This window comes from Eriocheir sinensis, unplaced genomic scaffold (genome assembly GCF_024679095.1).
Source record: "Eriocheir sinensis breed Jianghai 21 unplaced genomic scaffold, ASM2467909v1 Scaffold383, whole genome shotgun sequence".
Taxonomy (NCBI): Eukaryota; Metazoa; Arthropoda; class Malacostraca; order Decapoda; family Varunidae; genus Eriocheir; species Eriocheir sinensis.
Window position 1 is genome coordinate 152,203 of NW_026111702.1, and position 13,960 is coordinate 166,162.

Sequence of the window (13,960 nt, forward strand, 5' to 3'; positions counted from 1 at the left end):
TCCGCTCAGAGAGCCAGTCCACAAGCCAATTGTGAATGTTACCCGAGATACCGTGCGCCAATAGTTTGCTGAGCAATCGTTGGTGGGGGACCTTATCAAATGCCTTTTGAAAATCCAGATATATGATATCTACTGATCTACTTTCATCGAACACCTCAAAAATAAAATGAAAAAAATCAAGTAAGTTAGTGAAACACGAACGTTTACTACGGAAGCCATGTTGCGAATTATTTATTATACTATTTTTTGCGAAGAATTTCACCATATTGTCGCGAATGATAGTCTCCATTAACTTACAAACAATCGATGTCAGGCTAATTGGTCGATAGTTTCCTGGATGAAACTTCTTCCCCTTTTTGAAAATTGGTGTGACATTTGCAAGTTTCCAATCCGACGGAACTTTTCCAGCTGTTAAAGATTTGTTGAATATGATGGAGAGTGGTTTACAAATTTGATGTTTGATTTCTTTTAAGACCCTAGGGGTATGTTTGTCTGGACCTGAAGCTTTTCTTACTTTAATCTTTTCAATTGTGCGTAAAATGTCACTTTCTACGATGAGCACGCCACTTAACATCTTTTCGGTCCTTCTAACCTCCGGCGGTTGAGGTGATAAACAATCTTCGTCGGTAAATACGGATGCGAAAAAGTTATTTAGGATTGTAGCCATTTCATTTTCATCGTTCGTGTGATTACCATTATCATTAGCAAGCGGTCCGATACCACAAGTGAGTGACTTTTTATTATTTACATAGCTAAAAAATTCTTTAGGATTAGATTTTCTCGTTTCCGCTATATATTCTTCAAGATTTTTCTTGCTTCGTTTTATTAATTTCTTGGTTTCGCTGCGAATTTTGTCCAACTCAAGTTTGTCAGCATCACTCTGAGTTGATATGTATCTACTGTATACGCGTTTTTTAAGAGATAGGCTATTTTAAATCTCGTTATTCCACCATTTGGGTTTCTTCTTAAAAGCAGAACGTCTGTTACGATAGGGTACGCATATGCTTATGGCATTGTTCAATATTTTGGTGAAGACCCCCAAGATTTATCAATATCTGTTTCCGCCGAGATTTCAGTCTAATCATAATCATTTAGAATTGATCGGAGTCTTACGAAATTCGCTCTCTGATAATCAGGCACCGTTTCTTTACTAGGAGTTATTTTACTTTCTTTCATATTGATGCTGAATGTGACTGTTCGGTGATCGCTAGAACTAAAAATTGGACCAACATTTACTTCGTTAACTAGATCAGCTGTTGTTGAAAAGATAAGGTCAAGTTTATTATTTTCCCGAGTCGGTTCTTGACCGTGTTGTTGTAAATCACTTTCTAGTAAATTTGTGTACAGGTCGAGCCCTGTATGAAAGTTCAACGGTTCACCCCATCTTTTCACTGGGAAGTTAAAGTCCCCAACAATTACTGCCTCGCAACTGCTACTTGTTTCTAATAATAATTCACTTAATGCGTGGTCGGTATCAAGAGTCTGCCTTGGCGGTCTGTAGATAAGTCCAATTACTATTTTACGAAATTTATTTTTAATTTCAATGATGACCGTGTCTACATTGGTTATACTATCTGTTTTTCACGGATACTGGATGGAGAGAGTTGTGGATATAAAAGATAACGCCTCCACCCTGTCTATTCTCTCTTTCATGACTAAAGATGGTATAACCCGGTAATCTATATTCCGCAATGAAATCTCTGTTTGAAGTGTCTATCCAAGATTCTGTGACTCCGATGATGTGATAATGATCTGTAGCTGCGAGGACTTCTAAGTCTTCAAATTTGTTACGTAGGCTGCGAGCGTATACATAGCAAGCTTTAATGTGATTCGAGTCGGGGGTTTCGAGGGTTGAGTGTTCCCTTACGGTGGAGCTGCTGGTGTTCTCGCCTCCGCGTTTTTTGGCTTTCGAAGAGCCACTTGGTCACAGAGCAGCCTCCCGAAACGTGCTGCTCCAACAGGGTTTAAGTGGATGCCATCATCAAGGAACAAGTCTGAATCGTAGTAAAAACTGTTCCACAAGTTAGCGAACTGGACGTTTTCTTGTGACCAAAGGGACTGAATGAGGAAGAGAAGGAGGAAGAGGAGAAAGAGGAAGAAGAGGAGGAAGAGAAGGGGGAAGAGGAGGAGGACGAAAAAGTAGAAAAAGAAGAAGGAGGAGAACGAGGAGGAGGAAGAAGAGGAAGAGGAGAAGGAAGAGAAGGAGGAAGAGAAGGAGGAAGAGGAGGAGGAAGAAAAGGAGGAGGAGGAGGAGGAGGAGGAGGAGGAGGAGGACGACGACGACGACGAAAAAGAAGAACGAGAACAAGGAGGAGGAGGAAGAGGAAGAGGAGAAGGAGGAAGAGAAGGAGGAGGATGAGCGTGGAAGTTGACTATATTTTACAACATTCCACATCTTATACCGCATTTTTTTACTGCATTCCAACTTCTACTTTCCATTCCATGTTCTACATTACATCAATCCTCACTACATTCCATTTTTCACTACATTCCACCGAGCTATCTCCGTACCTGAAGACCTCGGCGAGTGGCTGCAGGTGGTACAAGCTCTGCAAGACACAGTTCATGTAGCAAGTTTGGCCCAGGTTAGGAAGACCCCGCGGCGACGGTCCCAAGTCCTGAGGAAAGGGACAGGCTAAGTCTATATATACAGCAAGTCAAGTCATACGCAGGTTTGTGGGAGGAGACACGGCCGAGGCATGGTTTCTGCGTGACACTGCTTGGAGCCAAACTAGAGAATGAAGAAACAGATTTAGAGAAAACGAAGAAAGGCGGACTAATTTAAATCAATCACTTCAACATGCCCTCCCTCACACCCCACACCGCCGTTTGTAGGCATTCGAATTACAGTCACGCAATAGCACAATAAAAATACATATTTTTTCGTCAGTGGCTTGCCTGAACGCGCTGTGAAAGAAGGCGAGAATGCACATCCAGAGTGCACATACGGCCCCAACTTAAGTCACCCCTGAACTGGCGGGTATTTTTTTTTTAGCTACAAGTGACGTCATCCCGCTGCTCTGCCCCAAAACCGCCTCCTGCGCGTACCGGTCGCAGTTTTGAAGCAGAGTGACTTGACTTGGTATACATAGACTTAGGGGACGGTAACGGGAGGTGTTAGATTGATATTTTCGTACTAACAAAACAAAGAAAGCCTTGGAAATTTAAAGAGGAAACACAGTGATGGCAATTTTTCAACACATCAAACCATACAATAATTAACCCGATAGCTGCGGGGATCATGTTTCTTAAAGGCCCCTCTAAGCGAGAAAAAGGAGAAAAAAATCGTCACTCACGCAAACCATTTCGTAATATACATTAACGCACTTGTGATCAGTTTATGCATCATCTATTTTTGGGGGGTTTATATCATGGCAAAAACTCGGCCTGTCGCTGTTACAAGGTACAGCCACAAATTTGTCCCATCGCTGCTACCGGGTTAAGAGGAAAATTGGAAAGTACAGATTTACTAAGAATGCAACATTAGAATAGTGAAATAAAGAAGGATGAAAGCGAGAAGATAACGGTCAACTCTTGCATTAGGAGTTAGGACCACAGAGAAATGAACTTAAACAAAGTTATACTCAAACAGTCATAAGAAGAAACATTGCAAAGAAGATCTCACCACGAACGCAACATTAGAAGAGTGAAATAAAGGAAGATGAAAGAGCGAAGATACCGGTCAACTCTTGCATTAGGGAATAGGACAACAGAGAGAGTAACTTAACCACACAATCATAAGAAGAAACATTGCAAAGAAGACGAACGCAAGATTAGCAAAGTGAAATAAAGAAGGATGAAAGAGCGAAGATACCGATCAATTCTTGCATTAGAAACTTGGACAGCAGAGAAATGAACTAAAACAGAAATACTTTTAAGTCGTTCGAATAAAGAGGAACATTGAAAAGCATATAATTACTCGGAACGCAAGATATGAAAGATCACAAAGACACCGACCAACTCTTGCATTAGGAAATAGCACAGCTGAGAAATTAACTAAAACAGAAATACCTTTATGTCGTTCAGATCAAGAGGAAAATGGGATAGTATATAATTACCACGAAGACAAGATATGGAAGATCGCAAAGACACTGACCAACTCTTGCATTACAAACCTGAACAGCAAAAGGCAAATGAACTGAATCATAAATACTTTAAGTCGTTCAAATAAAGATGAACATTGAGAAGCATATAATTACTCGGAATACAAGATATGAAAGATCTCTCAGTGACCAACTCTTGCATTAGGAAATAGGACAGCAGATAAATGAACTAAAACAAATACTTTAAGTCGTTCAACTAAAGAGGAACATTGAGAAGCATATAATTACTCGGAATGCAAGATATGAAAGATCGCAAAAACACTGACCAACTCTTGCATTAGAAACCTGGACAGCAAAAGGAAGATGAACAGAAATACATTGGAGGTCTTACGAAGAGCCACCCAATAAAGAATTGAGAAAAAAGAAACTTTTCAACGCTTCCATTAGAACATTAGAACAGTGAGAGATGAAAGAGTGAAGATACTGACCGACTCTTGCATTAGGAAATAGGACAACAGAGAAATTAATTAAAACAAATACTTTTAAGTCGTTCAGATCAAGAGGAACATTGGATAGTATATAATTACCACGAAGACAAGATATGAAAGATCGCAAAGACACTGACCAACTCTTGCATTAGAAACTTGGACAGCAAAAGGGAAATGAACTAAAACAGAAACACTTTTAAGTCGTTCAGATCATGAGGATATGGGATATTATATAATTACCACTAAGGCAAGATATGAAAGATCGAAGATACTGACCAACTCTTGCAATAGGAAATAGGACAGCAGAGAAATTAATTAAAACAAATACTTTTAAGTCGTCCAGATCAAGAGGATATGGGATAGTATATAATTACCACGAAGACAAGATATGAAAGATCACAAAGACATTGACCAACTCTTGCATTAGAAACTTGGACAGCAAAAAGAAAATGAACATAAATACTTTGGAGGTCTTACGAAGCCACCCCATAAATAATAAAGAAAAAAGCAACTCTTCAAGTCTTCCAGAATAACATTAGAACATTAGAACAGTGAAGGATGAAAGAGAGAAGATAATGACCGACTCTTGCATTAGAAACACACACACACACACACACACACACACACACACACATACACACACACACCTTCCAACACATCAGCCCGTTCCTCTTGTTCAATATATCCGTCATCTCCCAGTGCTTCATCGCTTCGGCCACGTCCCACGCCGTCACGCCCTCGTACTCTGCTTCCAACTTCATCTTCTTCTTCTTGAGCATCTTGGCGGTGTCTCTCTGCCTGTTAGCGGCTGCCAAGTGCAGCAGGGGTGGGTATTCCTCCCTGGCTGATCGCTGGTCCCACGATTTTCTGACGGTCTTGTTGTCACCGCGAGCGACCGCCAGCTGTAGGGCGCTCCAGCCTGAGCCGTAAGGAGAGAAATGGAAGAGGCGTGTTCATGGCCTTTGTGAAGAATGTAATGTAATGGCAAGGCGGTGGCTGAACGGATAGCGTGATGGCGCCGCGTTCAGGACGACGCAAACTCAATCCCTGCCCGGTGCCACCAAGCTGGGATTTTTCAGCCGCCGCCGAGTGGCTTAAAACTACCCACATGCTGTCCAGAAGACCACCTATCAACCCGGACTCTAGATTCTAGGATTAAAGATGAGCTCTGGAAGGACAGCATGAGCCAATGCAAGATGGCGCCACTATAAACACTCGCCTGAGCCAGAACGGTCTGGGCCGACCATCAGGCCCCACTGGGAAGAAGCCTTGGGCCGACCATCAGGATCCACCGGGAAGAAGCCTTGGGCCGACCATCAGGATCCACCGGGAAGAAGCCTACCGGCGCAATAGGCCACGACGTAAAAAAAAAAAAATAAATAAATAAATAAATAAATAAATAAATATATAAAAAAAAAAACATCAAGCAATCACTGGGGGTATGCAATCATTCCAGCGATATCCCGTGATGCTGCGTTTTTTATTTTTTATTTTTTATTTTTTTTTCGTCGTGGCATATTGCGCCGGTAGGCTTCTTCCCGGTGGATCCTGATGGTCGGCCCAAGGCTTCTTCCCGGTGGATCCTGATGGTCGGCCCAAGGCTTATTCCCGGTGGATCCTGATGGTCGGCCCAAGGCTTCTTCCCGGTGGGGCCTGATGGTCGGCCCAAGGCTTCTTCCCGGTGGGGCCTGATGGTCGGCCCAGCCCATTCCGGCGCAGACCAGTGTTTATAGTGGCGCCATCCTGCATTGGCTCATGCTGCCCTCCCGGAGCTCATCTTTAATCCCAGAATCTAGAGTCCGAGTTGATAGGTGGTCTTCTGGACAGCATGTAGGTAGTTTTAAGCCACTCGGCGGCGGCTGAAAAATCCCAGCTTGGTGGCACCGGGCAGGGATTGAACTCGCGTCGTCCTGAACGCGGCGCCGTCACGTTATCTATTCAGCCACCGCCTTCCCCAGCTTATTCCCAAAGGCTGTGTTACTCACGCCTGTCGTTCCGCTCCGTGCCGTTGAGTCTTCGCAGTAAACCCTCTACGTGCCTGTCCAAGCCCAGGGAGACGGCCACGTGCAGCTGCAGCTCGTCTGGCGGGAGGTGAGGGAGTGAGTGAGTCGAGGAGGCGCCGCCGATGACCACTGGGGCGCCACGATGTCTGCAGCGGCTTGCAAAGGGAGGGAGGTGAGGCAAAGCAGGGGACGGAGAGACGTGAGATCAGGGAGACGGAAACAGAGAGGATTCGTAGGCAACGTTACCAGATTGTCGTACACAGCCTCTTTTCTTTATCGATTTCTGGGTCCCAATAACGAGACTCATTCATAGTGATCGTTAAAGTAGTTAATTCCTGATGTTTCTTTGCAATAGTTAGGCGTTAGAAACCGGTTAATACCATGCTCTGGGTACGATAATTTGGCAACGGTGGTCGTAGGGGGGGGGGGGAGAGGGAGGTGCCGGGTGCTCGATAAGTAACCCAGCCGCGCCATTGAGCAAGATGTCTCAAAATTCATCAAAGTGCAAAATATAACGACATGTGGCTTGTATCGATCATGAGGAAGCATTGACTAGATTAAAACTTGAGTACTACACACACACACACACACACACACACACACACACACACACACACACACACACACACACACAAACTTTACCCACGTGGCTAAATATATGAATTCGCGAGTTTTATGATATGTAACTTGACCTGGGAAGCAGCCAGTTACAGCGTTCATGTTTTCTTCAAGGTCCAGAAAAGCTTCCCACTTCGATAAAAACATAAAACAGCGAGATCCAGAGAGTCTACCTAGTGTCGGACAGCACCCAGTCACAGCGCTCATGTTAACCCTATCGAAGGCCTTGGCCCCAACAAGCGTATCACTCACCCTCGCCAGCCGCGTCTTGGATAAACTCTCGTACCGTGCCTGTGTCTACCCTCTCGCCCCTCAGGATGGCCCCGCAGCGCTAGGGGGTTGGGGGGGAAGAGAGGGTTACATAGATTTACATAGAAGTCCTAACCACGCAGACCCTATGCTCCATACTAGAATCTATATTATTCTAGACTCCGATTAAGGTCAATTATTTCTACAGGACAAAAAAAAAAGGTTAAATGGGTTCTTATCATCATCATCATCATCACCATCACCCACACCACCATCAGTGCAGTGAAGGACTAAGGCGATAGTATTGGAACAAGGCAAGATCTTACCTTCCTAAAATACTCAAGTTCTTTATAGTTCTCCAAGAGCGCCTCGTTCCTTCCCTCCAACCGGCGCATGTCACCCTCGAGTTCCTCCTTCCTCTCCTGCAGCTCAATAGATGCTCCCTGCAAAACACACGAGTCGTGACGGGAAGGACATCATCATCTAGGGTAGGCGGTGGCTGAGTGGTAGCGTGCTGGGCCCACATTCACCACGTGATGGACGACGCGGTTTCGAATCCCCACGCTGCCACCTGGGATTTTTCCGTCACCGCCGAGTGGCTTAAAATTAAAGCTACCCACATGCTGTCCTGAAGACCACCCATCAACCCGGACTCTAGAGGAAACAGTCCAAGTGAATCAAGAAAGGCGTTCCGGGGTGCACCATCCAGGTCCCCCAAGAAAGCCTACAGACATACACGTAAAACAAAAAAAACAAAAAAACAAAACAAAAAAATCAAGAAAGACGAACATCCTGAAAACAAACCTGGTAGTGATCTGCTCTCCGCCCCAACGCTCCATTCGCCTCCTCCAGCTTGGCCTTCTCCTTCGCCCACGCCTCCACCAGCGATGTCCTCTCCTGTTCCCACGCTGTCTCCAACCTTGTTTTCTCCTCCTCCCACGCCATCCACTCTTCCCTCCTCTCCTTCGCCATCCATCTCCTCGCCTCATCCACCTCCGCATCCTTCTCCCTCTTCAACCTTCTCTCCATCTCTCTTATCCGATGTTCAAGCAGTATCTATGGAGGAGAGGAGGCAGTTAAAGTAGTAATAGTAGTAGTAGGGTGCGTGGAGACATGATCGAGGTTTATAAATGGATGAAGGGCTTTAATAAGGGAGACATTCATAAGGTTTTGTTGGTAAGAGAACCGGGTAGGACACGAAGTAACGAGTTTAAACTGGATAAATTCAGATTCAACAGGGACATAGGCAAAAATTGGTTTACTAACAGGGTGGTGTATGAGTGGAATAGGCTTAGCAGTCATGTGGTGAGTGCCAATACAATTGTCACATTCAAAAATAGACTAGATAAATTCATGGACAGCGATATTAGGTGGGGTTAGATACACGGGAGCTTAGGGTCAAAGGAGCTGCCTCGTACAGGCCTACCGGCCTCTTGCAGACTCCTGCGTTCTTATGTTCTTATGTAGTAGTAGTAGTAGTAGTAGTAGTAGTAGTAGAAGTAGTAGTTTTGGTAGTAATGGTGGAAGGCGAAGAATGAATTAAATCAATCATAATAATGTTAAGAAGAAGAAAAAGCAGAAGAAAAAGAAGAAGAAAAAGAAGAAGAAGAATGATGATAATAACAATAATAACAATAATGAAAATAATAATAATCATAATAAAAATAGTAATAATAATAATAATAATAATAATAATAATAATAATAATAATAATAATAATAATAATAATAATAATGGTACTACTACTACTACTACTACTACTACTACTACTACTACTACTACTAGTAATAATGACACTAATATTAATAATAATAATAATAATAATAATAATAATAATAATAATAATAATAATAATAATAATAATAATAATAATAATAATAATAATAATAATAATAATAAAAAAAAAAAATAATAATAATAATAATAATAATAATAATAATAATAATAACAATAATAACAATAATAATAACGTACTCTTTTAAAATGTACACCACTGAAATTTTGGCATCGAACCCGGGCATTCTAAGTAGAAATCGGGTCAGCAAACAACTGAGCCACCGATGAGCCGGAAGGTCACCGCGCCAAAGAACACTCGTAGATTTTCGTTTCATCAGCGGGAGGCGGTGGCTGAATGGATAGCGTGATGGCGCCGCGTTCAGGACGACGCGAGTTCAATCCCCGCCCGGTGCCACCAAGCTGGGATTTTTCAGCCGCCGCCAAGTGCCTTAAAACTACCCACATGCTGTTCAGAAGATCACCTATCAGCCCGGACTCTAGATTTTAGGATTAAAGATGAGCTCCGGGAGGGCAGCATGAGCCAATGTAAGATGGCGCCACTATAAACACTCGCCTGCGCCAGAACGGGCTGGGCCGACCATCAGGCCCCACCGGGAAGAAGCCTTGGGCCGACCATCAGGATCCACCGGGAAGAAGCCTACTAGCGCAATAGGCCACGACATAAAAAAAAAAAAAGAAAAAAGAAAAGAAAAGGAAATGTCAGTTTTTCAACATCCCGATCCCCAGCTGATTTGGCCCTCCTCGCTCCCTCCCCACTCGCCCCCTTCAAGTGGTTACACAGGGGTATATTTAGTGGAAGATGATCCCCCTTTAACAGCTCTGGGCACCCCTTTGTTGTGGGTTGATTAAAGCTGTTTCCAGCCTCCACGTGTACAAGAGGGTCGCCTTTCCTTCGTGACCGCAGCGGGGGAGGGCCGGCTGAAAAATCCCAGCTTGGTGGCACCGGGCGGGGATTGAACTCCCGTCGTCCTGCAGGGAGAGGCAGCAGAAGTGGCCGCCGGCATCGTGACTCTTTAGCTCATCTGTAGCTCCGCCGGTATGCTGCCCTGGCTAATACTTAAAATGCTGCCCGGCACTCAGCGGCTTGGCTACACTTCAAGATTTTTCATTACGTTATTGCAACCTACCTTTTCAGTTTCCTTTTCAGTTAACTTTTTCTTCAGCATCCTCATCTCCTCCTCCTTCTCCTCCATTCTTCTCTTTATCTCCCTCTCCTCCTCCCATCTCTTCTCCTTCGTCTCCACATCTTCGGCCAGTAGATGTTTTGCAGCCTCCTGAAATGACAATTGTGGTGGTAGTAGTAGTAGTAGTAGTAGTAGTGGTAGTGGTGGTAGTAATAGTAGTGGTAGTAGTAGTAGTGCCGAGTGGCCTAAGACTACCCACATGCTGTCCTGAAAACCACCCATCAACCCGGACTTCAGAAGAAACCGTCCAGTGAATAAAGAATGAGCTCGGGGGGGCAGCATGAGCCAAGCATAACTGGCGCCACTATAAAAAAAAAAAAATTGGCTGCGCCATGACGGGCTTGGGCCGACCGCCAGCTAGGCCCCTGAAGAAAGCCTACCAGCGCTAAAGGCTAAGTATAAAAAAAAAAGTAGTAGTAGTAGTAGTAGTAGTAGTCTTTGTAGTAGTAGTAGTAGTAGTAGTAACAATAGTAATAGTAGTAGCAGTAGTAGTAGTAGTAGTAGTAGTAGTAGTAATAGTAGTAGAATAATTATTATTAGTAGTAGTAGCAGCAGTAGTAGTAGTAGTGGTAGTAGCAATAGTAGTAGTAGTAGTAGTAGCAGTAGTAGTAGTAGTAGTTGTAGTAGTAGTAGTAGTAGTAGTAGTAACTTTTTTTTGCGCCTTTGCACTGTCTCCTCTGCTGTATATATAAAAAAATAAATAAAAAAATAAAAAAAAAAATAAAAAATCCTCCGTATTCCATTCACAGTTGCTTTAAAATCATGACTTATCGAAGGGGATAGAAGCACACAGTAGAATGTCCTTACCTCCCTACTGTCGCTGAAGGACTCTGACGACGATGACTGTTGATGATGATGATGACCTCGACTTGTCTTCTTCCCTTGCTTCCCTTCCCATTGCATTCCGTTTGTCTCTCTCTCCGTGTCTGCGGCTGTCCATCTTGCTGCTCCTCGATTCTGTAAGTGGTGACGTGGTAGAAGTAGTAGTAGTAGTAGTAGTAGTAGTAGTAGTAGTTGTAGTAGTAGTAGTAGTAGTACATAAGAACATAAGAACGCAGGAGTCTACAAGAGGCCGGTAGGCCTGTACGAGGCAGTAGTAGTAGTAGTAGTCGTAGTAGTAGTAGTAGTAGGAAAAGGAGGAGAAGGCGTAGTAGTAACAATAGTAGTAGCAGTAGTAATAGTTGCCATTTTAAGGGAAATATTAAAGAAGTAAGAAAAAGTAGATAAACACACACACACACACACACACACACACACACACACACACACACACACACACACACTCCTTATAATTATATAGTCCTGACCGACACGATGCTCAAAAATTACTATTGACTGAATAGTTGAAAACAACATCAATGACTTTTCGAACGTGGACAAACCCAAATTGCTTCTGACCGCCGACACGTTCCGAACGAGAAATAACGCCACAAAACGTAAGTGCCATCAAATAAATTCAGCCTGCACCAAATTTTTCTTCACCAACGTTGTAGTGCGAGAATGAAATAAACTCCCCGCCGCCTTCCTTCAGTGGTCGAGTGTAACACAATTGGCTCCTTTAAAAGCAAGCTCGACCGACACTTCCTTCAACTTGATATTCACTAAGAGTAGAAACGCAAACTCTTAGATGCATCAAACTTAAACAGGATTTCGCTTCACTAGGTCATGAAAATCCCAGCAACTTTTACGAGAGGCTGTCAAAACAGTCGATCTTAACCCGGTGGTAGCAGCGGGGATCATGTTTCTTAATGGTCCCTCCAAGCGAGAAAAATTTGTAAAAATCACCCCTCACACAAACCATTTCATAATATATATCAAAGCATGTAATCAGATTATGTATCATCTATTTTGGGGGTTTTATACCATGGCACAAACTTGGCCCGTCGCTGCTACACGGTAAAGCCACAAATTTGGCCCGTCGCTGCTACACGGTAAAGCCACAAATTTGGCCATTCGCTGCTACACGATAAAGCCACAAATTTGGCCCGCCGCTGCTCACGGTAAAGCCACAAATTTGGCCCGTCGCTGCTACACGGTAAAGCCACAAATTTGGCTCGCCGCTGCTACACGGTAAACCACAAATTTGGCCCGTCGCTGCTACACGGTAAAGCCACAAATTTGGCCCGTCGCTGCAATACGGTAAAGCCACAAATTTGGCCCGTCGTTTCTATACGGTAAAGCCACAAATTTGGCCCGTCGCTGCTACACGGTAAGACCGCAAATTTGGCCCGTCGCTGCTACCGGGTTAAAGGTTAAGTAAGGTTAGGTTAGGTTAGGCTAGGCGGAGTCTCGTTGTCGCCAGGGTTAGGTTAGGTTAGGTTGTCGCCACACTACACATGCTCTCCTGTGATGGGATCTCATTACAAAGAATTTTCCTTCATGTGTTAAGGGCCGATACCCGGACAAACCACCTAGCCTTGACCATAGGTTCGGTGTGGTCTGAAGATCTATGTAAAGTTATGTAAATCTCCCCATTGACACACCCACACACACACACCTCGGTACAAGAACACGTTGCCTCCCTCTTCCAACACAGTCACCACGACACGGCCTCCGCCCACCCCGCCCCACTGAGCACAGATAAGCGTTTCCATCCGTGATTAGATTACCGATAACGCCTTGAGATGCCGTCCAGCTGTACCCTTTCTGGTGAAGCTGAGGTTATGTTACTATTTTTCTTCCCTTTATTTAATTTCGAGGGTTGTTTATTACGTGTTTGTGAGTGCATTGGTAGTCTGTGTGTGTGTGTGTGTGTGTGTGTGTGTGTGTGTGTGTGTGTGAGAGAGAGAGAGAGAGAGAGAGAGAGAGAGAGAGAGAGAGAGAGAGAGAGAGACAGACAGACAGACAGACAGACAGACAGACAGACAGACAGACAGACAGACAGACAGACAGACAGACAGACAGACAGACAGAGAGAGAGAGAGAGAGAGAGAGAGAGAGAATCTAAAAATCACAAACAATTGACACACACACACACACACACACACACACACACACACACACACACACACACACACACACACACATAAAAGTCTTCCAATCGTCTCCAAAAGATCTCGCGTGTGGCTCCGTGGTGCAGTGATCAGCGTGTCTACCCATGAATCCACGGGCCTTGGTTCGAATCCCGGCCCTGGCAGTCGACGGGCAGGCTACCCAGGTGTTCATCCTCCCTTTATGACTGGGGGATAAACGTGTACCTGGGGACACCTGGGGGAGGCACACTGTGGTTACCCCGGTGTTCCATTGGCCCTGTGTCCCGGGGTGATGGGCTCCCTCCCTCCACCACAGGATTTATGGGGCAGTGTGACAGGGATGATCACCGACGCCACGCGCAGCTAAGGCCTATACCCCAAACTTTACCCTTTGCAAGACCTTACACTCAAGTTTAAGGGCCGCATTATCAAGCATTTCAGCGCCCAAGTTGGCTACACATATTTGACAAGGCATTCATAGGAGTTCTGGGCATTTCCAGGGGTAGTAGTATGACCCTGGTGGTAGACTGACCCTTCTTCTGTACCATGAACCTAAGAAACACATATTTGACCAGGCTTTCGTAGGAGTTATGAGCATTTCCAGGG

General features: G+C 44.4%; 1 protein-coding gene across 1 annotated transcript; it reads right to left on the reverse strand.

The window, feature by feature from the left end:
• Positions 1 to 2,303: 2,303 nt before the first annotated feature.
• Positions 2,304 to 12,925, reverse strand: LOC126992006 (centrosomal protein of 164 kDa-like). The gene is made up of 9 exons (XM_050850674.1): positions 12,880 to 12,925; positions 11,190 to 11,339; positions 10,326 to 10,472; positions 8,206 to 8,457; positions 7,728 to 7,844; positions 7,405 to 7,483; positions 6,517 to 6,612; positions 5,179 to 5,450; positions 2,304 to 2,618 (listed from the first exon to the last, which is right to left on the reverse strand). The coding sequence occupies exons 2-9, from the start codon at positions 11,283 to 11,285 to the stop codon at positions 2,448 to 2,450; spliced, it is 1,230 nt and encodes a 409-aa protein (XP_050706631.1). The 5' UTR covers positions 11,286 to 11,339; positions 12,880 to 12,925; the 3' UTR covers positions 2,304 to 2,447.
• Positions 12,926 to 13,960: the final 1,035 nt, after the last annotated feature.